The 23,742-nt window shown below is 39.9% G+C and overlaps 1 protein-coding gene and 1 long non-coding RNA gene across 2 annotated transcripts; both read right to left on the bottom strand.

Moving 5' to 3' along the window:
- Window positions 1-12,468, bottom strand: LOC128756352 (adenylate cyclase type 4-like). Its single transcript, XM_053860792.1, has 25 exons — window positions 12,284-12,468; window positions 10,296-11,347; window positions 8,217-8,414; window positions 7,982-8,143; window positions 7,753-7,902; window positions 7,247-7,401; window positions 6,032-6,143; window positions 5,836-5,963; window positions 5,255-5,413; window positions 4,793-5,126; window positions 4,678-4,709; window positions 4,432-4,485; window positions 4,276-4,339; window positions 4,095-4,192; window positions 3,913-3,997; window positions 3,585-3,722; window positions 3,432-3,509; window positions 3,156-3,331; window positions 2,671-2,755; window positions 2,453-2,611; window positions 1,788-1,934; window positions 1,615-1,719; window positions 1,370-1,484; window positions 1,065-1,189; window positions 1-972 (listed from the first exon to the last, which is right to left on the bottom strand). Exons 2-25 carry the CDS (start codon window positions 11,067-11,069, stop codon window positions 838-840), a joined length of 3,768 nt encoding a protein of 1,255 aa, XP_053716767.1. The 5' UTR covers window positions 11,070-11,347; window positions 12,284-12,468; the 3' UTR covers window positions 1-837.
- Window positions 12,469-15,744: 3,276 nt separating this feature from the next.
- LOC128756571 (uncharacterized) lies at window positions 15,745-16,612 on the bottom strand. Its single transcript, XR_008414266.1, has 4 exons — window positions 16,560-16,612; window positions 16,405-16,483; window positions 16,019-16,118; window positions 15,745-15,848 (listed from the first exon to the last, which is right to left on the bottom strand). It is a non-coding gene; the product is annotated as an uncharacterized LOC128756571 (long non-coding RNA).
- Between the last annotated feature and the right edge of the window lie 7,130 nt (window positions 16,613-23,742).

Raw genomic sequence — 23,742 nt, 5'->3', positions numbered from 1 at the left:
CTTTGTTTTTAATTAAAATATTTCAACTTGTACACAAAAGACATTCACTGTAACTCAAATTGTACACGACGCATAAAAAAACTCATAAATAAGACATAATTAAAAGTGCAACGTGAACAAGAGTTGACCATTATCAAGTCACCGCAACATCAGGCTGTAACTCTGCAATATTGCAATATTTATTGCAGTTTTAGGCAGTGCAAAAACGCAGACTAGATCATTGGGTGTAAGAGATGCTACAGCTGGTTAGGTATCAGAGTTGGGGTCAGTTCAACCTCTTCCAGGAAACGTAAGTCAGTTCTGTTTAACTAACAGAACTGAGTGATCTAAATATGTTTACTTGATGTTGGATGACCTGACAAGCTCAGCAAAGTTTGAAACTGCCACTGGAAAAGGTGCTTGGTTGATCAGAAGAAAACGAAAGCCTTGCCATTGAACAGAGACGTGACTGAAGAAACTTAAAAAGTGACTGAGTAGTGACAAAGTAGTGAAAAACAGACATACTGTGGAAATCAGAACCTATCAATGCAACACAAACAAAGGACAACAAACACAATTCAAGCATCACAATAATACAGTACAGACAGTACATCATTCTCAGATGATACATGAGTTAAAAACGTCTTCATCCTCTCTTCCAACAGAAGTCATTCACAGGTCATTGTGCAATATGTTGCATCAGTGCAGAGTTCCAGTAAGGTTTCAGCATTGAGGCAGCTTTTTTTTAATCACTTCTTGATACTGGAGAACCAGGCGGCATCCAAAAGTGTCACAGTTTCTTCATGAATGCCTGCCACAAACACGGCACACCATATTTGTTTCCAGTTCTTAATGTTTTCAAAACGGGGGAGAGGACTGGTCAGAGTTGACGAAGTACGTTGTGAGCTCCCCCTTTCCTTTAACATTGACCACACCTCGCAGTGTGACGTTGTAGCCCACACTCTGGACCAGCTGTGCGGTCTCCTCTGTCACCTTAAGACAAATGGGATACAGGATTAACCAATACATATGTGAATTTTCGACATTTAGAGTTGTGAAACGGTGCACATCTTCCAATCACCGACCTGGATTTTGTCCAGCACTCCTGTACTGTCCATTCTGCTAGCCACGTTCACAGAATTGCCCCAGATGTCATACTGAGGTTTATGAGCTCCGATGACTCCAGCAATGACAGGACCATGATTAATCCCTAAAAAGTATAAAAGTATATGAGAGCTGCATTTCCAGTTCTTTTGTTTTGCAGAAACAACGCTACATTTTGCAAATGACATCATTAACTTGACATTTGTAAAGTTTTTGCAGCACATTAATGTTGATATAATACGTAGGAAAACCATCAAGAGCAGCAGTTCAGTTCAGTGAGTCTTACCAATCCGAAGTTTAAAGCTGTTGAAGGAGTGCGTGTTGATCAACTCCAATTTATTCATGAGGGCAAACGCAAACTCCACCATGGCGCGAACGTGACTGTAGGACATGTCAACCTTCTGCAGGGGGCGCCAAAGGACAGGAAAGTAACAGAAGACAACTCAAAAGTTGCAATTTCAAATTGAAGCGTAGAAACACAATCAAAGATTCAGATAACTCAACAACACAAACTAGTAGTGAAACAAGTACCTTTCGCTCATCTGTCCCTGAGTGTGTCAGTCCTGCTGCTGCCATGTAGGTGCTGCCAATAGTCTTGATCTTCTCTACCGATGAAAATTTGGGCTTTGAAAGAAGCTGTTGGACAGAAGAATGCATTTTTCAAATAATTCTCTGAAGAATGCCGAAATGTTTCTTCCTCATACCTCATCGAAGTCTGCAATGATCTCATTGAGGAAGCGCAAACACTCCAGACCATCCCTGTTGGCGCTGCTCTCGCTGTAGAATTCTTTGAATTGAGGCACAGATGCAAACATCACGCACACACACTCATATGACTGGCTGTACAGGTCCTGGAAAAGAGGTAAAAAAAATAACATGAACACATTAACAAATGTAAGATGCTGTTTATTGTTTATTTCAACCCAATTGATTCCAATTCTGATTGAGCATTTAGAAAAAGTATCCAAAACATTTTCAACAAATCTAAATCATCACAAAAAACAACAAAGCGCTACTTCCAAATCCTTTGCTTCAACAGGAAAGGTAGTTGCTATTTTTTAAAGAGAATATGGCTTGTTCTCTCCATCATCATCTTTTATTCATGTTACTTCAGCATTTGATCTTTTTTTTGGGAAATTAGTTTTTGCTCTGACACCATCTTCTTGGTTAAAAGACTTTGTCCCCACAACATTGGTCGTGTATTATGAGGAGTTCTGAAATGATATTGCAGCTGACAACAACCATTCTTCATGGCCAGGCATTACTGAAACTTTTCCCTGTCAGTGGACCAATGTGATCAAATAAATGAATATGGATGTTTGGGCCAGTTAGTAAAACTATTGTAGCCTGACATAACACTTGTTTTTACCTGGTTGCGTATAGATTTGCCCATGAAGAAAGAGGCAACGTGCAGTGGCAGGACGTTCTGCAGCAGAAGCTTGTTGACATTCTCCATTGTCTCCATCTCCTCGCGCTCCATGTGAAAGCAACATTCCAACAGGAAGTCTACACGGCAGCTTAACTCGTCCTACAAGAATGGTAGTTGTTATGATAAAAAAAACACACCCACAACAAAAACAAACTCACCTGTCTGGCTAGTATCAAGCAGATGACATAGAAAATGACCAGCCACACCCCTGACATGATCTGAGGATCTTTGAGAACTCCTGGCCTGTTCACAAACACACATCAATGAACACTGTTTTCTGCATTACTGTAACTATTTCACAGTGTAATTTGTACTTGGAAAACAACTGCCCCCATATAGAATGCAGGGGAAATGAAACTGGACAGAGGCAAAGACAGCTAGACTTAAAAGGAAATGTAAAACCTCCCTCTCTAGAAACCTGGATTGTGTTTCAATTACAGTGAGAGCTTGTTAAGTATGACACAGTGGAAAGAGCGGTTGAGCCACATTCGCAAATGTAGTTTACCTGCACTCAAACAGTGTCTATTTTGTGTTACATTTAGTGAGGTGTTTGTGATAACAATGCTCAATAATCGAGAGAGAGATTGATGTACTAATTCTAACATCACACTCACAGCCTTTTTAATAATGCTGGATTACTCACTTGGTGTCGTTGTACAGCATGTTGACCAGGCAGTAGGACCGCGGTGCGTACACGTGAATGAAGAGGGCCAGGTAAACGACCACAGCCAGCGTTAGAAGCAGCGTCTTCACCGACATGCAAATCTTGATAAAGACGATCACCCCCAGCATGGCAAGCAGGCAACAGTACAAGTAATACTGCAGAGAGTACGGAGGAGATGAAAATGAACAAGATGTCAACAGTCATAACTGCAACAGTCTTGCTTAAGAAGACCACCGTATATCTATGAGGACTCACAGGCACAGTGTAGAGTTTGAGGCTCTGCAGCTCCTTCTTGTCAACTGTTGCGGTGCAGTTATTTCCTGGTAGGAAGAGCTGAGGAGGAGCATTTATAGAAAACGAACTACAATATCAGTTCGCAAAAGGGACTTTTTGGGAGATGCTACTTACAAAGTTGAGGATTGCCATCAGAAGGGTGATGAGTAAACACAGACAGACAACAAATACACGCACTGCTGCACGTGCGGAGACACCCTGGGACAGGCCAGATATCCACTGGATGCCTGCTGGCATTTTGGAGTGCCATTTCTAAGATTAATAAATGCAAGAGTGGAAATTAAAAAAAACAGTCAGAATTTTCATGTCTTTCTCTACAAACAAGAAAGAATTTCAAAGAGAATGCAGAGTCTAGTTCGCAAATATAAGTCAGCCAACTGGGCTTGTCTGATCAGTCAGAATTTAACTTGATGGACTGTGGTCACCCAGACAGAACAAATACCTTCAAATGTCCAGTAAAAGTGATGGACAGAAGGAGCACCAGCACTGGGAATGTTGCGCCGTAGGACACTGCCATCTCAAAATTCCTAAGAGACAAATGTTGATGAGCAATGACTGTATGAATGGATTCCACTCAACACATTAATTCACATGACAGAGCTAAATGTGCTGAGCATGACTCACTTTTCCGATACCAGCATCTGGACTACGAATAGAGTCACGAAGATCAACGCCAAGCAACTCATGGAGTGATGCAAGCCTTTCACCTCCGAAAAGCGGAACTGAAACACACAAACAGATTGTTAGGACCAACAGACTGGCCTGAATATGTTACTTTGAATGAAACTTTTGAAAGTTCACCCACCTGCTTCTCCAGCTTGAAGTCATTGAACAGCAGAGTCAAACAGTTGAGCTTCTTTGCTCTACGGCTAATGACACACACGCGCACAATGAGAAAGAATTAGAAACAACAGAAGTTAAAAAAATTGGGCAACTATTTTATCTTCCACCTGACACTCACCTCACAGGGTTCAGGGTATCAAGTGATTTTCTTACACCACTATGGACCACCAGGCTAAAATGAAACAAAATGACATTATTAAATGAACCCCCACCTGCTTTGCACAATAGAGATTTGATTATCATAAAGCTACAGCATCAGCAGTTACAGCATTGTATTTGTTATAATCAAATACAGCATCAATATTACAATGACTATTTCACAAAAAAGGCATGACTCATCATAAGAGCGGATAAAGTGACTCACCGACTGGCATTATCATCGCAAAAAACATCATCCTATAAAAGTTAAAAAAAGTTGTTGAATGAAGTTTTAAATGTATAACATACTTATCCTATCACTGCATAAGAAGGACTCTTACATCATCAATTTGAGAGTGAGTCACGATTCGTGGAGGCCGGATTTTCCTCTTGGAGCGTCGGGCATCAGGATTACTCAGATCGGCGAAGGGGTGGATGGTTTGCCACGACTGCAGGTACTGGGACATTTTCACAGACGCCCGCTGTCGGGACTCCCCGGCTACCAGAGTGCTTGCTGGTTTGGTTTTTCGGGCCATACCGTATGGCTTATTAGGATCAATCACCAGGTACGTTTTTCTCCCTGTAAGAAGAGGATCACGAGATCCCCCGTTTCCGTCTTCGACCCGATAGGATCCATTCAAATGCCGCAGTGTCTCCTCTGTGATGTGAACCCGTCTGTTGATCAGCAAAAATGAATAAAAACAGAGTAGTATAGTACAGACATGAATTGAGTCCAATGATTCATTCATGTTCAATTGTCTCATGTGACTAAATGCGATGAATGATTTTCTTGTTGTTCTCACCCAGGAAGGCCTCCAGACTCCATGTGGTTGGCTAATGTAACGTCATGTGACCATACATCATACTGCCACTTCTGCAGGCCAATCACCCCGCAGAGCACATTTCCAGTGTGGACACCCACCCGCATGCTGATCTCCACTCCTGTTGCTTCTCGAAGTTTACTATGAAGGCAAAGAGAAGACAGTCGAGTCAGAACAAAAATGAATTTGCAGATTTATATGAGACCATTTAACAACCAAAAGCTAGTACACAACGACTGCGATGACATTTCTGAACACAATCATGATCATGAGGGAGTGAGAATGTTAAACAGAGCAGCTTTTATGGATTGCGGACACATACAACACTCCCCCCAACCCCAGCTAAAAGCCTGACCAAAACAAAAAAGGTGGATTTCAGCCATTTTGTTAAACATGGAGAATATATGTATATCAATTTAAATTGAACAGGAATTGAGACTTTTTGACAGTCTTTAACTACCGCCACTGAAATGCAATAGACATAAATGGATTACTATTAATGAAGGCTTTGCCTTGGTCGATAACAATCATACAGAAATACTCAGTAATTTCTAGATGCTAACCTGATAGCAGTGCACATGTCAAGCCCCATTTGAACACAGTTTCTGGCATGAGTTGGGATTGGGTCGGGAAGTCCAGAGACACAGTAGTAGCAGTCGCCAAGGATCTTAATGCGAAGACAACCATTTCTCTGCAAACAAGTCCAAAAATCGACATGAGAAACCTGACTCTTGGTTTTAACAGACCACAAACATGTACCTTTGCAATGCTGTCAAACCGTCCAAAGAGCTTGTTGAGCACTGCGACGAGCTCTTCAGGTGAACAGGTACTGGCCAGCTTAGTGAAGCCCACGATGTCGGCATACAGGATGCTACAGACAAGGGAACCAAGTATATAGTTTTTAGAAGGCATAGAAAACAATAAGACAAAGGATTGACTTGACACATAAATATTTGAAAATCATTTTTTTACCCCACACATGAAGATGAAAAATCTAGCAGTGATCATTATGTCTGTGGTGCACCTGATAATCTTCACACTCGACCCCACAAAAAACACACCACAAAGCAGCACAGTCTCACAACATCAAAGTCATATGCTGAAATTTGGGGAGAAAAGCTTGAATTCACATTGTGACTAGCCCATGAAACTCTGTTGGTTCAACCCAGTCTCACTCCCTGTAAATCATATATTGACTGCTGGGCAGCACAGCTCTAAGTCAGATTTTGACTAGCCAGGGAGGCTGTGTGGGGGGGTTAACCTCTTACATGGGTCTCTTCCTTAGTGACAGCGCCACCAGTACGTGACTGAAATGTCTTTAAATAGACACGTTGTCTTGTGTAGAACTAAAAGGAGCGCCATCCCACAGCCTACCTAACCCCAACCTCTCTTTTGAACACGGAAGTACACAAGATGATGGTGGTTGATGTGGTTTTTAATTGAAGAATACCGAAACAAAAGAAACTCAAAAAATAAAATAAAAATAAATAACAGGAAAATGACTGCTGATCGTGGAACTAAGTTTGCGCATTGCCCCACACGTCTGAAAGAAGGGACTAGGTGCGGGTGGGTGCAGACTGTAGTGAGATTAAAGGCTAGTTTTGCTATCAACTCAATAAAAAACTCTGCCTTTTGCTTCCTTGTTTCTCGGTCAGATCACTTCTTTATTGGCTAGATTCTGTTCCCCTAATTCTATTGTGGGGTGATGTTATAACAGTTACAATAATCTGGTGTTTACCATCCTTGGTCCGGAAGGAGAAAAATTGGGACGTGTGTGTGAGGCCCGCTTCAATACCTGCCCAAGTGCACTTAACACTGAGAGCCCTTGGACATTTCGAACCACAAAATGGTAAATTGATTTTTGATTGATGAGTGAGTGATCTGGTATTATCAGGGTAATCTCATTTGCAAGCATGTTTGGTAAAACAAATGATACTCTTGTAATAACTTGCAGTAATTCAATGTTAGCCTCACCTGACGTCTTTATGTTTCCGTATGTACAGACTGTGGAAATTGTTGGAGTTTTGCTCCTTCTCTTTATCACTCTTTGGTTCGGTCAGTCTCTTTATCACCTCTGTTTTCAGCTCCATGGCAATGTACCGTGGCAGGATAGAGAGGAGAAGCTGCTCCTGTGGTCAAAGGAACAGAGAGGACAGAGGCCTTGTGCATAAAATCATACAGCTATTGTAGCATGTTAATGACAAAACGTTTTGCAGAGTGTAGTCATAAAGAGGTTTTGTTTACACTGTGGTTCACGTTAAAGCAATTGGTTCAGTTTCCATAAATAGTGATGACTGTTTAATAGTTGCTGGGCGTCACACAAGTAAATATTTGATCTACTGACCGGCGCAAACCCAAGCTGTTCATCTTTTATTATTTTTATTTACAGAGTAATTACGTTTAATGATTTTATGGTCAAACTCAATCTGTAATAATCAGAGTGTCAGTAAAATGTTCGAGGCCAAAATGAAATGTCTAACCTGCTGATATTTTCTTATTTCCTTTTGGGAGCGTATTGCACTGAACTCCTCCCGTTTCTGGTTAGAAACCCGGAGGTTGTGCTCCGTCATCCAGAGGTGGAAAATCCCAATACAATTGACACACAAAAATAAGACGGCGTTAGCAACCAGCTGTAAAATAGAAAATATGACAGAAGTATCAGCTGAAAGTCACTGCTTAACATCTAAATGCACACGTTCCCACAGTTACCTGCACAGCTAAATCTGGTGTCTCTGGGCTGGTGACGGGGACGTAGACACTGATAATGATGATGTGTGAAACACTAGTTCCAATCCCAACCATGAGAGCCCACGCCAGTGAGAGAGGCAGCACGGTGTACACACTGAGAGACAGGAACAGGAAAAATGCCACCTGAAAGACACGTCAAACAGAGTTTGCTGGATGGTGTTCATTCAGGCTAATGTTTCATGTGTTCTTTTCTTACTTGTTCCCAAGCGGTCACTGGGCCTCCAGTGAAGATGAAGACAATCGCGGTGACGTAAAGGGTCCCCCAGACAAAAAGAGCCAGTGCTCCTCCACAGCGCCTCACTGTGGCCAACCACGGTAGGCAGATGAGCAGGATCGCACTCAGACACAGGACAATACACACCACCGACAAAGCTCCTACATGGACGTCAATATTCTGAAATGGAAGGATGCTTCTGTTCAACTCATTGACAGTTGAAATGGAAAATTATTCCAATAATAATTTGAACCATGAAAAAGTTTTTTTAATCATTAAACAGAGCACTAATGAAGACACTGTAGCTTAATTGCTTATGTTACTTTTGATTAAATCTGCACAGCAATACTGGGAATTAAACCATGAACACATCAATGCTTAAACAAACACACCACCGGCCTGAATTGTAGGAGTGTCTGACTAGATTGACGTACTTGACTGAGTTGTGCTTGTTTCTGTGTGTACTCAAGTGACCAATTGTAAGGCGATTCCCAGTGTTGAACGAATAATAAAATAATAACAATTCATCGATCAACCAACACTGAACAAATATACCTCATAGCTGTACTGATGACACACAAATCTCTCAATCATCTTAATCAAAATATATCTTCATTCAAATAGATGCATTCCTTTATTATAATGTTGGTGGCTCAATGTCATACTATATATATATGCGTCCATTATAATTATGTTTGTTAGAAATACCAAATAAAATGTACACAAACATCACCACCACATTCAGCTTTCAGTGGAGTGAGTTAAAAGTGAGCCAGATGATTGAAGTGTGATGGGATTAGCTTCAAATCGACAAAGTTTATTCATTATTCGGCTTCAGCTTCAGCCAAGTTCAGTGCAACCATACGATATTTGTACTTTTGACTTTCAACTTCAAGTTGTGAAAGGTTTTAGTCCAGGGTGAGTTTGTGCCTCTTGCTGGTTAAAATCAACAGATTTAAATTCAGGATGAAGTGAAAATTCTTCTGCCGAAAATGGCCAAACGGGCATTTTTGGTTTTTCGGCTGGAAGACTTTTATCATCGAAACAAAATGGCCAAGAAAACACAATGTGATGACGCAAGTGAGGTCAGGTGGGTTTCTCAGTTATATTTCTCAATATATCAGAGAAAGACAGAAGAACAGCAATTTGTCAGACGTGTAAGGCTCACATTACAAGAGGTAGTAGTGGACCCGTAGTGTTTCTTTTGCTTGCAGTTATTACATGCAGCACAGTCTCAACGCAAGAGCTGGCATTGGCGAAAATCATGAGCTCCTTATCACAAGTCATGTCACAACAGTAGGTTGTAATTTATTTAATCGCAGCACTACAGCGTATTCAGAGCAAAGAGGTTGAGATGGACACTCTGATACATGCACTCTTTTTAGAGTGTGTCAACACACTTGACCCGCCTGACAATGCACTTATTTGGATGTAGGAAGCGCATGGATGTTAAATAGTAGTGACCTGAAAGTAACTTTATTTCTATGAATATGGGAGAAGTAGTGATGGGTTGGTGTGGTTTCATAAAACAGTGACTTACTGTTCAGTATGTGGCATTCTTGGTTTCAAAATTATGTCTGACTTCATTGAAATAGTTGTTCTATTAAAATAGCTAGTTGTTCGATTTTACAGAAGGCTGTGACCTCGAGGCCTCAGAAAATTACTTGTACATGTAAGTGGCATTATGGTCTTTCGGTGTTCCGCCAAGAATTTTCATTTTGGTGTTGCCCTAGTGTAAATATTACATGACTTCACTTCCATGCAAAGAGAGCACGTGAGACCTGATCTTGAGTTGTCACTTAAGATGTGCGCAGAGGTGCAATCACATACCAGGTGTCAACTGATACCGTGAGCACCAATGACTAGGTGGTCACTTCACTCCTGATCCTGAACTGGGTCACATGATTTATTTTCCAGCCCAAAGGTACTGTTATTTACTTTATGTTCCAATTATAAAAATATATATATATGTGTGTGTGTGTGTGTACAGTATATTACGTTTATATATGTACAGTATATTACGTTTTTAGCAGAAGTTTCTGGATGCATTTAATGGCTTACCCTTCCGGTCGCAGGAATCAGGACGATGATGGCCACACAGAAGACCAATGACAACACCAGGCCTGAAAGCATTGCTGGAGTCTCCTCCACACATCGCAGAAAAGCTCTGTGGACTGCTTGGTAGCAGCAGCACACTCCATCAACAACACTGCGTCCAGATTTAAAGCTTTGCCAATCTTCTTCTTCTTCTTCGTCATCCTCTTGCCAGCTGTTCACAGATTCCCTTGGTCTATATTCCCGGGTTGAGGTTTTTGGGGGGTCGTATGAAATGCTGCTCATACCATGCTTATCACCAGGCAAAGTTTTAGTGCTTTGGTCTGGACTATCCTCTGTGCCAGGCTGTCTTTTCTTCTCAAAGGAGTTTCCCTTCAGGTCACTGGAATCCACACAGAGGTCAATACTGGAATCACTACAGGTTAAATCGGGGCTTGTTTTTATGATGCTGTAATGCCAGTCACTATTCGTTTGAGATAAGCTATCAATGTCTTTTTGAGGTTCCGATTTTAACTTGGTCATGGGTTTATTGTCATCATCCATGGATTTAATGTTGACCATGGGGTGTTCAGAGGTCAGAACAGCTTTTCCATCCTCAAACTCCTGAGAAACCTGCGAGCTTTGTGCTTCTGCAGGCGGCTTGAGATGTTCCATCTCTAGTACTCCACCTTCACTGTTCCACTCATTGCTGCAGTCATTTACAATGCCCAACTGAAAAGGGTCTTGCAATGGAGCGACACTCCCGTTCCTTCGCGTCCCATCTTCAGATTTGCCGGGCATTGTGGCAAGTGATGGGTACCACTAATGCTTGATATTTTTGCTCAAGGTCCTTGTCAGCCTTGAGTCACGACAGTGTTCATCTCACCACAGAAGTCTTTGATCTTTGTGAAATATAGGCCCATTTCACAAACAGGACATTGAGCAGAAGCATTAGCACTTTCCTTTCAGGATCATTCTGAAGATGAACAAGTTCTTTCCTCTCGGATGTAGGTCAGTTAAAGTCCCATATTGACAAGTGGGGTCACATCCATCAACTGCATTTCAGGTTTGTTTGTTTCCTACAACAAAAAAAGAGAAGTTAATAAACAAATAAAGATAACAACCAAACTGTAGTCCACTGGTTCCTTAAAAAGCAACATTTTTAGAAGAGTTCAATGATCAGGGCATGGTGTGATGCATGGTTTCAATTCCTTGTCATGACAAACTTCTTTTATTCACTTCCCTATTATTCAAAAAAAAAAAAAAAAAAAAAAACGCGTTCGTCGAGTTTCAGCAGCACACTCATCCATAGCACAGTGTACAGGTGTGTACTGGAATGACTGTGACGCACCCTGTCGTTTTGATTTTCCTCCAGGTCACTAACTTCTAAACAGATTTTGGCGCAGACTTATCTCCTCTACTTTATTCGCGTTCAACTAGAGTTCTTTCTAGCAAGTTTCCTGTGCAACACATGATACAGATACATGAAATCCATCCAACTGTCATAAATATAATTACCCTCTATGAGCACGTTTGCAGTAACATGCTTAAATCTTTGCTGACTACTAAAACTAAAATGGGAACTAATTCCACATGTAACACGTAATATCTGTCATATAAAGTTATGTATTCCAGTAACATTTCCTCTTCAGCGATTAGGGACAACTGGCTTCACAACTAAAGAGCAAATGCTTCTGAAAGAAAGATAACTCGAGTGAACAATGCTGATATAGGGGTGTTAAATCCTTTCTGTCGTCATATTAAGATCTTAATAAGGTACAATGATAAGACAGCCTTTTGACAGTCTATATTTGTTTTCATTATGTAACTTTAGGTCTCAGTTCGAGTCTCAGTCACCCAAAGAGTCTCATTTAAATATTTTGTTTGGATCCCCTTAATTTATTAAGACGTCGGTATCAAAGTTCAAGTCATAAACAGCATGATGAAGACAGCGCGTGTTAGCCAAAAGCTGCTACGTCTGTCATTACCGAGATGTTTCAGGAGTGTTTTCTTACCTCCTCACGATTCTTCCTTGTCACTTCTTCTATCAACTCATTTCTCCTCCATATTTCTAACGATAACAACAGGTGACACCTACTGTTTCATATGGAGAACCGGCCAAAAACCTAAAGTTATCTCTAAACTCTACTCTGAAAGTTTATCCCTTGGTCCAGAGCGCGAGCGGGCGTGTGTGCGTGTGTGTGACGGACGTCGCAGCTCACGGAAGGTGTGGGAAGCGGAGCTCGTGCGCATGCGCCCTGTCGTCAAGTCCAGCTAAGTAAATAAAACGAAGTAAACAGAGGAGACAGTGGAAGACTGATCAAGGGTCATTTTGATGCTGAAGGGAGTCGATTTTGTCTGGAATTCAATTGACTGGAAACAAAGTATGACATGCAAAGGAATACCTCAGTACATTGAACTCCTGTAAACAGTAAAGTACTAGGGACTGTACCGGTAGTTATTTGGGCAAATTTGATGAACCAGTGGGCATTTATGCAAATGTCATTGTCTATAATAATTAGTTTTGAAATTAGAATACTATAAAATGTTGACAAAAATAGTATTGATTGTATTAAAAATAGAATCTCTTTACATATCAATAGCCATAGATAAAACAGTTAATTTAATATGTTTTTTTTTTTAAGTTGATCAATTTCTCAGTTGTTTGCAAATGATTTGCATGTCAGCTGATCCTGCTTCGTTTGAATATGTGGAGGGCAGAATCCAATATTGATCGGGGCTAATGTCTTAACTCTGACTGTGATGAAAATGGTCCCATTTGAATGAGCAATGTGCAGCCTTCTTGGTTTGACATTATGGAAGGATGTTGTTGAGCCATGTGAAGAGCATGGAATAGCCTTCATGTTCAAGACGGAGTAGCCAATACATATTCTTTCTTTTGCTATTGCAACACTATGACATACTAAGTATGTCATAATTGTTTCTCTATCCCTTTCTTCATTCAAGTGGTTGGATTAATTGTTATGAAGCTTTGGGCTGTATATTGTCTCACCATCTTATCCTGAGCCTGGACATTGGTTCATCAGCTGGTTTGAACCTTTTGTATGTGTCTGATACATGCCAGCAATCTTAGGGGGCATCTGGACCACCCCAAGGCTCACAGAAGCTCACTCACAGAAGAGTGCATGTGACAACTATGGAGAAGTTCTTGAAAAGAAAAAATGATAAAGAAAATGATGTCTTTCATCATCATGTCATCATGTCAAGCAGTTTTTAAAATAAATTTGAATATTCATGGCTATACTTTTCTTGCCCTTTACCTATATGTTGTTCACCGTTTATTTTGAGAAACATTTATGTATATCTAAAAATCATAAAATAAAAATTATCTATATGTTTAGATGTTGTTTTTCATACTTATTTCATTAAGTATTTAATTTATGACGTCCAGTTTTTCCAATTTTCTCACCAGTTTGTGTCAAGTGTATTTTTTAGTTTTATTTTCCTTTTTTTCTTTAATATGACCTGAGCCTGGTTCTGCTGCTAGCTGGAGTCTTTGATGACAAATAAATATATTTGCGATGATCACAAGGTTTCATGTCATTTCACAAGATATTGGTTTATTTTAGTGTAAGTAGATTAAATGTGGTTATTGAATACAAATGAATCAAGAGCAGCATTATCAATTTAGTTCTATTACTTGAATGGGTCCTGGGACCATCTGCTCTGGAAAATGTGGTCCCGAGATCAAAAAGGATAAGAATCCCTGATCTAAACGGGACACTGATTTTTGTTCATAACCCAGAGTTTCGGGGTCATTTGGCCATCCTGGCTTCAGGGGCAGCAGCAGAGTTCCCTCTCCTCAGAAACCTAATTTCCATGGTGTTACCAGGACAACCAAGAGACACAATTTTCAGTCTATCACAGGACCTTTTTCAACCACCTCAACTGGCTTTTCATCTGTCATCTTCTACATTGAGTTTCTCATACTAGCCATAAAGGAAGACTGGCAGCATTTAGGAAAATTACGTGTGGCGCTTGTACGTCACTCTTGTTCTTTCAGTCACCACCCAAAGGTTATTGTATGAACACAAATTCAGTAAAATGCAACACCTCACGTCAAAGCAGCGAGTGAAAGCTCTGTCAAACAATAACTGCAACAACATTTTCATGAATGTCAAATTCATTCTTGTTCAGAGACCTCTGTTTCGTGATTGTTTATTCTCCTTCTCTCTGCCTTTTGTCCCAGATAACGTTTTATCCTTCACAAACAAAGCATCTTTTATTGGAGAGTTAACATTTACAGATTTTGCTCGACAAGCGACTTTACAACATGAACAAACACAAGAGCGGCAGGACGCACTGAGAAATGAAGTCTAGTGTATGTGCAGCCCAGTGAAGGTGCTTGTGCAGTTGGCTCCTTCTGCAAACTATGGAGTTCATAAATGGAAAAATGGATTATTCAGAAAATGTTGTCACAGGTTTTTCCATTAATTAACGCCACAGAAGTAAGTATGGGAACACTTTTGTTCAATGAATGGCTTAAGCAACTGCATATGGTACTACTTGAGGCAAACTAAGTCAGAAGTCAAGAAGTTGGATAATAAAACAATTATTATGAAAAGTGTATCAATTAAATACCAAGAGAGTTGCAGCGAGTGCCACATGAAATCATACACACATCTGTTGACCGGTTATTGCTGCATGATTTTTGTTTTCCGATCAAACCAAGAGCCTTTTCTTTTGTGTTCCAGGTGCGACTCTTTACGACTTCCAACAACTTGATCAGATTGCGCAGCCAGCCTCCACCCATTGTTTAATCGCACGTCACACAAAGTACTTAACATTTGTTTAGCCAATTACCTGCCTTTGTCTTCTCATAACTGAGCTAAGGGGTCATATTCAAAGAAGTCTGTCAGGCTCCGGACGCCCTAAAATAGGCACAGTGTGTATTTTTATCATTGCGCAAGAGCCGTCCAACCGGTTAAACGACTTTTATGCAAACAGAAAAGCTATAATTATCCCAGTTAAGAAATCGAGAAAGAACATTCTGATTTAATGTAGAAATCCTCTTTTATGGGCCCTTTCATGAAACATGCTCTCCTTGGAGGTTGTTTTCATGTAGTTACCGGCTACACAAATACCAATATGAAGGCATCTGTGTCCAAATAGGCATTCAACACAGTGAAATATAGTATTAAATCTGGCACATTAATAAGATGATGAACAGGATCATTCACTAAATGTGTATCGGGCGGTCACAGATCCATTTAATGTAATTTGAAAATAAACAACCGACAACTGACGTGCCTTATTTTCAAGGGCGGAATAGTACCGGCCCTGAGCCGTGGCTAGGAGAAGCTGAAGCATTGTTGCGTTAGATTGTGACTGACCCCATATTGAACATTGCAAAAATATTTAAAAATAGTAAAAGCACAACTGCGTGATGGTTTGGACGCTCTGCTGGAGTTTTTGATCAGTTTTTGATAGTCATCACAAATCAGACGAGAGAAAGTGTCTTATCACCACATTTTATTGAGCCATTAAAGTTGGCCTCTTTTTAATTCAGAGGCAACATCCCAGCTGATGTGGCACTGAAGATCAGGTCTGATGGCCGAGCTACAGTGGAAAAAACAAAAAACAAAACACGTCATCTTCAAATATTGTTATTAAGTTTACTCTGATATTGCTTATAATCTACATCCAACTGACTATTATACTGAACAAAGACTTAAGTTAACTGCCCAAAGACATGATGCATAGGGAAAAAAGAAGAGGTGATATCATACAAGCTTCAGTAATCGGCCTTGACAGCCCTCCTCTGTCTCCTGTGTTGTTTCGCAAAAATAGTTTGCTCTTCTTCGGAGTTGGAGTCACTACTTTTCCCACCTAAAAAGCAAAATGAAAAATAGGAAATTATGTTAAAACGCAATAAGAAGAATTATTTCCAGCTATATCTCTCAGTCTAACACGTGTACGTGGCTCTTTTGTGAAAACCGTATTGTGTAAGTATAGTTAAAACAGTATGGTATGTTTTCACACATCTAATCTGAAGAATTCACACAAAAGTAAGTAACGTATCAGCTGATGACAGGAAATGTCGCACAAACATTGTCATGTTTTAAAATAGCTGAATGTGAATGTAACTGAAACGGCCGAAACTTGAGCAACTGACCTCTTGCAGCGTTCACCTGGAATGCACTCATCGCAGCCAGCAAGGCAAAGAACAGAAACCAAAACGGAATTCTCATTTTCTAGAAGGAAAAAAAAACAGAAATTCAGATATAATTGTTGTCAAATGTCAATGGCACAAAAACTAGATGTGCTCACCGTAGAATTTCCAGATGCTCCTATGACAGGTTCAACGTCTGAATATTTTCAGATGGAGCACATGCAACTATATAAGTAGGTGTCTTTATAAAGAGTGTTTGTTCTGCTGTGTATACACCCTGTAGCTGATCCATTATCAGTCAAAAATATTTAGATTCTGAGTCATGAGTAAACATAAGGCGAAATGTGTGAGATCTGATGTGAGAAAACGATAAGCAGGATTCAAGAACTATATATATATATATATATATATATATATATATATATATATATATATATATATACATTCAAGGTTTTAGTCTCTCACTCAATTGCTTGTGTGCAGATGATGATGATTCTCATGAGGAACAGGGAGTGTTAATACCGCTGTTCACTCTCTATAAGACTGGCACAACTGTGCACATTAATAGATGAGTTGTACCTGTTGCCAATGACAATGAATCCAGAAAGATTCCCCCAGTGTTCTCACCACATAGACAGCTCTGAGTTTGGTGGCCTCTTCTTTTTCTAATCTTCATCCAAGTCTCTAAATGGTATTATGATGAGTCCAGGTAAGAGAGGAGATTCTGCTCCTGGAGCTTGAGAACGTTCATTCTGGAATTAACCGTTGCAGTGTGAAGGGAGAACTTGAAAAATACATGCTGCATACTGACCACGATCCAACGATGCAGTTTGACTTCAAATTTTAGGGACACTCTGGACAAGTTCAGAATAATTTTGCAATATTGCACGTTCATATTATTATGTAAATCCAAGAAATGTGTAATTAACATGTAATTATGTGATTCATTCATAATATTGCATATCACTCATGTTAAATTCAAACTAATGCTCATTTGCTATGACAGTGTTCTACCCCAACATAGATGGGTTCTCTTTCAAACCCTGTTTTGCATGGCTCACTCATTAATATCGTGTGCACCCCTCAATGACTCACTCCAACACCTCACATCATAGCTCTTCTCGCTGCCCTGGAGCACCTTTTCATTCCTCAGATCCTCGAGCATCTCCACACCAGCAGTTACTACCATCTCTGGTGATCTTCCTGTCAACAGCTTGCCTGATCCATTAACTCCACACTCACTGAATTATTGGTCAGCGCTGCAATGAGTTGTCCTTTTAAAGATGGTTAATAGGAAACTGAAGTAACTTGTAGAATGCTGCCATAATAGCAAGACAAAGCGACAAGTTTCACCACACAAATTGAAGTTCAAGGGCATGCAGACAGGCATCATCCACGGCGGTGGCAGATGCTGTCTAGAGTGGGATGGTGACGTGACTCCATAAAACGTTAAACCACTCTATTTCATTATGATTGAAAAACAATGGTAGGCCTCCTGGATGGATGGAAGACCACTACATACAGTATTAAATACAGTATATACATATTGACAATGCCGGACTTAGTGTTCAGATCAGAGAGCAGGACTTTCCTATCTAAGTCCAGGCACTTTGGGAGCGGTGAGGTTTGGTCATATTTTGATATATTTTTATTTATATTTTGAGTTCTTCTACCAAAAATATTGCCAGTATATATTTTTGACACGTCTTTGATGAGAACCGTAAAACAAAGCATTGCTGCCCTTAACAGAGTTAAATTGTACATATTAAGATGTTAGAATGTGAAACTGGCACAGCTAGAAATCACTTCACCAGCTGCCACTGCTTTTCATTGTGTGCAGAGTCAATGTTTATCATTAGGTAGGTATAAACAAATATACAATGTGAAGCTCAGACGACAATTATGTTGAAGGTTGGCTCACTTCCTTACTAGCATCTTGTTCACTGAGTTTGTGCGGTGTTGTGTTGTTGTGTGTTTTTTTCTTTTTGCTAAAGCCATTAGTGTTCACATTCTATCAATCTCCCCTCCACAGCTGCACCATCAAATGTTTTTCATATAGCACAAAACAAGATTGCAATGTTACTAGAAAGAAGCCAGGAAACTGGGAGAGAACAAATTTCATCGACATATGTTGCTAAAAGGCAGACCGGCAATTTGCCATTGTCACAGCGATGAGTCATTGAATGTTAGGAAATGTCAACAGAAACATGTTGTCCCTTTCAGGTGTTTTAAGTCTCCAAGCACCACTACCTGAAAGCAGAAACAAATTTCACATTCAACATCATATGTGACAGATTAACATAAAACTACAAGCCCAGGGGTGTTTGAGATCGAACTGTCATTGTTCATGGGCTAACTAATCACACCTGCAGGCTGTTTGAGTGGAACGACACAATTCCATTCAACTGACTTGTTAATGAGCCAAAACAAGGGTGTCGAAGTGTTTGAACATGCATCTAAGTGCAATAAAAATAGGTACTTTTATTTTATTTTCTTTTTTTCCTCCCCAGAGGCCTGAGATTGAAATTCTCACATATTATTCCAGTTTTGTCGTGCTGGTGCTCATCTGCGTGGGAGTGAAGGTAACATCACATTATTTGTAAACGGATGTAAGACATCCAAACGAATGCGAGATGTGACCTTAATAATTTCCAGCCAAAATACTCAATGAATATAATAACATGTGGAATCTAAGATTATAGACTTTGTTTTAACTGTCCTGAATTGTTTTTAGACATGACCAAAGGAATATGAGCAACTAAAGCTCACACTGCTTTTATTTATGTAACAATTTACTTAAAGGGCTCATCTATCATGGATTATTAGTACATTCATAAGACATCCTGATACTTTATAGAGGATGTTATGAATGTTAATTATAAGTATAAGTATGTTAACCGATGACCAGTGGCGGTTTTAGGCACGGACGATAGATGAGTCCTCTATGTGCAGTGTAACCGTGTGATATTCTACAGCATGTACATTTTGCTTTTGTCATTGCAAAAACGACCATCTCAAGCTTGTCACAGATGTGTTCATAGCCACAGTCAGATGTTTCATGTGATGACATCTGACAGATCATTCAGAGAATGTGACCCTGCCGCATGTCTCAAACACCAGTCAGCCTTTCATTGAAACGCAAGAGCACCAATAACATTTCTGCTATTTGACTTTAATATCAGGTCCAGTTATGAGTCGGGGTCTTTCAGTTCAAATTTACAGATAGTTAGTCATATCAATATTTGCACTGTAAATAAACGCCTCTTGATTGACATCTTAAAACAAGTGTTCATATGAGCAAAGTTAACGACATAAAAAAACATGTAGAAGTCGTCTGATGTGACTCACGCTGATCACAGATTGGCGTGTAGAGTCACATTTTCCTGGGAAATCAGACTCTTTGAATGCAACAACGTTCTCGCTGTGTCGGGCACCATTAATCGACAAAAATGAAATTAGATATAATTTCTTTAGTTTGACACTTTAACATTACTTTCACATTTATTAAGTTATTTACACATTCAGTTCTAGTGATGCATTTCTACTTTTATTCATAATTATGTCATTTGGGGTCCTCCATACATGAATGTCATACATGAATTGAATAATGTGGCCTTCGGCTTCTTGCTACACTGGCCTCTACAGTTTTCTAATGTCATGGCAACACACGTTTTAGTTGCAGGTTGGTGTGAACATAATGCCTTCTGCAAACGGACATGTGCAGTCAGATTTAGCTGACTACATCTAAACGTAGGATCACTGTTACGCGTCTGTTTTCCATTGATAAGGGCTATTTTACAGCAGACACAGACAGTAGTCATAGTCACGATTTAAAAAAAATACAGAACACATATATGACGACTCATGCGACAGAAAATATTATTTGACGTTTAGAAGTAACCCATCTGTATGTACTCTTTATAAAAGACGTTGGCCATTATACTGCTGTCTGGACAGACAGAGGACGCCATGTTTGTGCTGCGGCCGATGTGACCATCCTCTTCTGTTGAATTTGTGCTCTCTCAAAAGTAAGTTTTGCCATTAAACATGGTGCACATTATGAAGCATCCACTTACTTCATTTAGAGAAATATGGAAAAAAAAATGAAAAAGAAAGAAACGAATGACAACACATTGACAAACCAATCTCAAACACATTCAACAAACACAATTCACGCCATTTATTATTTAAACCTGCAATGGTAAAGTTAAAGACAAAAACAAGATTAAGGAGTAGCACCTCAGGGGATCGTTCTCTTTAAACTTCAATGTATTCATTATACTGATGAATTCAAAAAGTCAGCAGTGATGTTTGATAATACATTTGTACATTTTTGTGCATGCAGCTATGAAAAGATTTTTTTTTTTTTAAGTCAGACCAAAAAACTTGTTCCGTCTGTCGTGTTCATGACTTTGTTTCGGCTTGCCAATAACAAGTGTGTAAGCAAGAACATGGTAAAGAGCGACCTCTTTTGGAAAGTACTGGGACAGGAAATAAAAAAAAAGATGACTTACTGGGTCCTCGCTTGCCACACCCCATGGACTTGTCCAGGGTGGCCTTCAACCTGTTGTGGCTGATATCTCAGAAAACTGCAACCAATGAAATAAAATTCCAGCATGTCAAACGGATCTGTCATCATTTCACAGATGCGGCTCATCTTGCAATGGAACTGCTGCGGCGTGCTGAGTCAGCACTGCTCGATTGTATTGAAGCTACAAATCCTTGCTGTAACGCGATCATGATTTTACACAAGACATTGAGTAACATCCTCGCAAACGCCAGGCGCTGAGTTTCCCAAGATAGGACCCAGAAAAAAATGTTCTTACCATTTTAGAGAAATGCTGAGGAAACAGTTTATGCTCGGACATGTCAAGTTTCACAGTAAGCTCACATACGATAAGGATATAAACCGACAAGTCCAAGTGACTCAGAGCTGCACCCATATATTTTACACAATGAAAATACACCCCGATGACAGAGCAAGCTTGGGAGCAAAAGTTGAAGCTGAAGGTTGAGTGAGAGGACACACCACACCTCACTTGTGATGAGGTTCCTCCTGGCACAACAATTCACAGCAGACCAACATTAAAATGAGATTTAAATCAGTCGTTCTGTTAAGTATACACAGAACAGCCATTGTCGATCAGCTAGGAGCAGTTGATCAGCATTATGTGTTGAGGAAGAAAGTGGGAACAATAACACATCATTCGGAATAAAAGTCTTGAGGGACAATGGAAATGAACTTTTGTGTTTCTGTCCACCAGCCTGGATCTCATCTGCACCTCTGCAGCTGCTGTGATCAACAGTACATCTGGATAGTTTCCGCAAACATGACCATTTGTTCTTCACCTAAATCTTCTCAACAAATCAGCGTGAATCAAACCCTTCATCTCACTGTCTGTTCCTGAACTTTGCATTAAATGTACACAGCTGTCAATGGAACCCCTTCGCAAGTGTGAGGTTTTTGAATTGGCTGCAGTGAAAAAGCTTTCTGATAGTTGGGATACTGCTGATGAGGGCTGGTTGTGGTCCTGGAGTTACTGAAGAAGTGAGGGGTTATATTGTTGACAAGCACAGCAGTGTGTTTGTTCACCTTGAAAAGTAAGGAGACTTATTTTCTCTGACAAACAAATTCAATATGCATTCTGAACCAGGGCACCAAATTCAATATTTTCTAAGCAGTGTTCATTTCTACCACATCCATGACCTACAGCATGGTGTTTTCCATCGGCTCTAGTGCTACTCTGTCCGCATAGGGCCATAATAATGTCAACTTTCATTATGTGTTGTCCGCTTGTTTCAATGTTTCCACTTCATTTTAATATGTTTGATCTTACTTTTAAAAAATGATAAAAAAAAGAATAAAGATAACGTTTGTTCCCTGTTCTCTAGACTTCAAATATGGCAGCTCTACCTGCACACTCTTGTCAGTTGTGGTGATACAGCGATGACACGTCACTCCTTTGCACAAACAGATAGAAATGATGTCACAGCATGCATCATCCTGTGCTGAAGATAGATAGATAGATAGATAGATAGATAGATAGATAGATAGATAGCTAGAGAGATAGATAGATAGATAGATAGATAGATAGATAGATAGATAGATAGATAGATAGATAGATAGATAGATAGATAGATAGATAGATGGATAGATAGATAGAGAGATAGATAGACAGATAGATAGATAGATACTTTATTGATCTCCGAAGAGAAATTCCCAAAAACAAAAACAAAATAAAGATAACGCCAAAGGCTTAGTATGAAGTTCAGGAACACAGTGGGCAGAAACGTTTTGATTCATGCTGATTTATTGAGAAGGTGAAGGTGAAGAAGGGCAGGTTGATATCAGGATGTAGCTCACAGCATCTGCCGAAGTGATGATCAGATCCTGTTTGGAGGGCAGAGGACAAAAAAACAACTGTTCATTCACACTATCAGGTTCAGCTCCCAAAACTGAGAGAGCTTCTGAAATACAAGTTAAAACAGCTTCATTTTTTTTCAATCCTGTCAAAACAAAGACCTGGATAACTGAGTTGTGGTCATCTTTCTTCTGTTGTATTTTGTCCAGAATTAGATTTTAATAGAGGCATATAATTGGAGATAGTACATTCTTACATGGAATCACTTGATGAGATTCAGTCATGTTTCCAAAGAGCTCTGTCTGCCCAGAGTCCACCAGCCAGTTTGTTTGCAGCTAGATTTCCTTTTGCTGCAAGATAATCTGGAAACGGTGATTTTGAGATGAACATTTGACTTCAAATCACAAGTCAAGTATGGAACATTTCGACGTGTGAGATCCATGTGTGTGCGCACTGTTGTGTGTCAGTCACTTACCTGCACCGCCGATATCATTAAGGTGGTCAATATCATTTAAAGCCTTCGCTTCACAGGCGATGACCAAAAGAGCAACAACCAGAAAGACAGTTGAGATCCTCATTTTCTAAAAGAAGACATCAATGTTCCTGAGTTCATGAGTTGAAGCTGACTTGAGAACAGAGACATTGAACTCACCTTCAGAGTCAGGTGGGAGACAGACAGGTGGACGCTTGACTATCTTCTCTGATCAGAAGTCTTCTGACTGTCACTCTGATTCTCCCTCTTTATATTCACGTCTCTCTTCCCTCAGATGCCTGAACGTATGAAAACATGTCAATGTTTGTGCTCATTCTACAACCTGAAGGTGATGAAGAGAGCCAGGTTAAAATCAAATTTCCTGCTATTCTAATAACAGCTTCATCACATCTTCCTGTTTTCAGTGGAAACTATTCAAGCACACATCTGCCTCAGGTTTCATTCTTTATCTTCGCCGTCTGCTGACACTATGTTCTTGGTGTCCAC

The sequence above is a fragment of the Synchiropus splendidus genome, chromosome 3 (assembly GCF_027744825.2).
Source record: "Synchiropus splendidus isolate RoL2022-P1 chromosome 3, RoL_Sspl_1.0, whole genome shotgun sequence".
In the NCBI taxonomy this organism is placed as follows: domain Eukaryota; kingdom Metazoa; phylum Chordata; class Actinopteri; order Syngnathiformes; family Callionymidae; genus Synchiropus; species Synchiropus splendidus.
Note: the sequence above shows the minus strand (reverse complement) of the source record. Positions and strands in the feature narration are given on the sequence as shown.

What these genes read in the sequence shown, in the direction of transcription:
- LOC128756352 (XM_053860792.1), bottom strand. Translation starts at nt 11,069, where the DNA reads ATGCCCGGCAAATCTGAAGATGGGACGCGAAGGAACGGGAGTGTCGCT. An exon ending in GGTTTGACAGCATTGCAAAG is followed by an intron (nt 5,964 to 6,031) that starts GTACATGTTTGT and finishes ACTTGTTTGCAG; the next exon opens with AGAAATGGTTGTCTTCGCAT. An exon ending in CTTTTACTGGACATTTGAAG is followed by an intron (nt 3,723 to 3,912) that starts GTATTTGTTCTG and finishes TATTAATCTTAG; the next exon opens with AAATGGCACTCCAAAATGCC.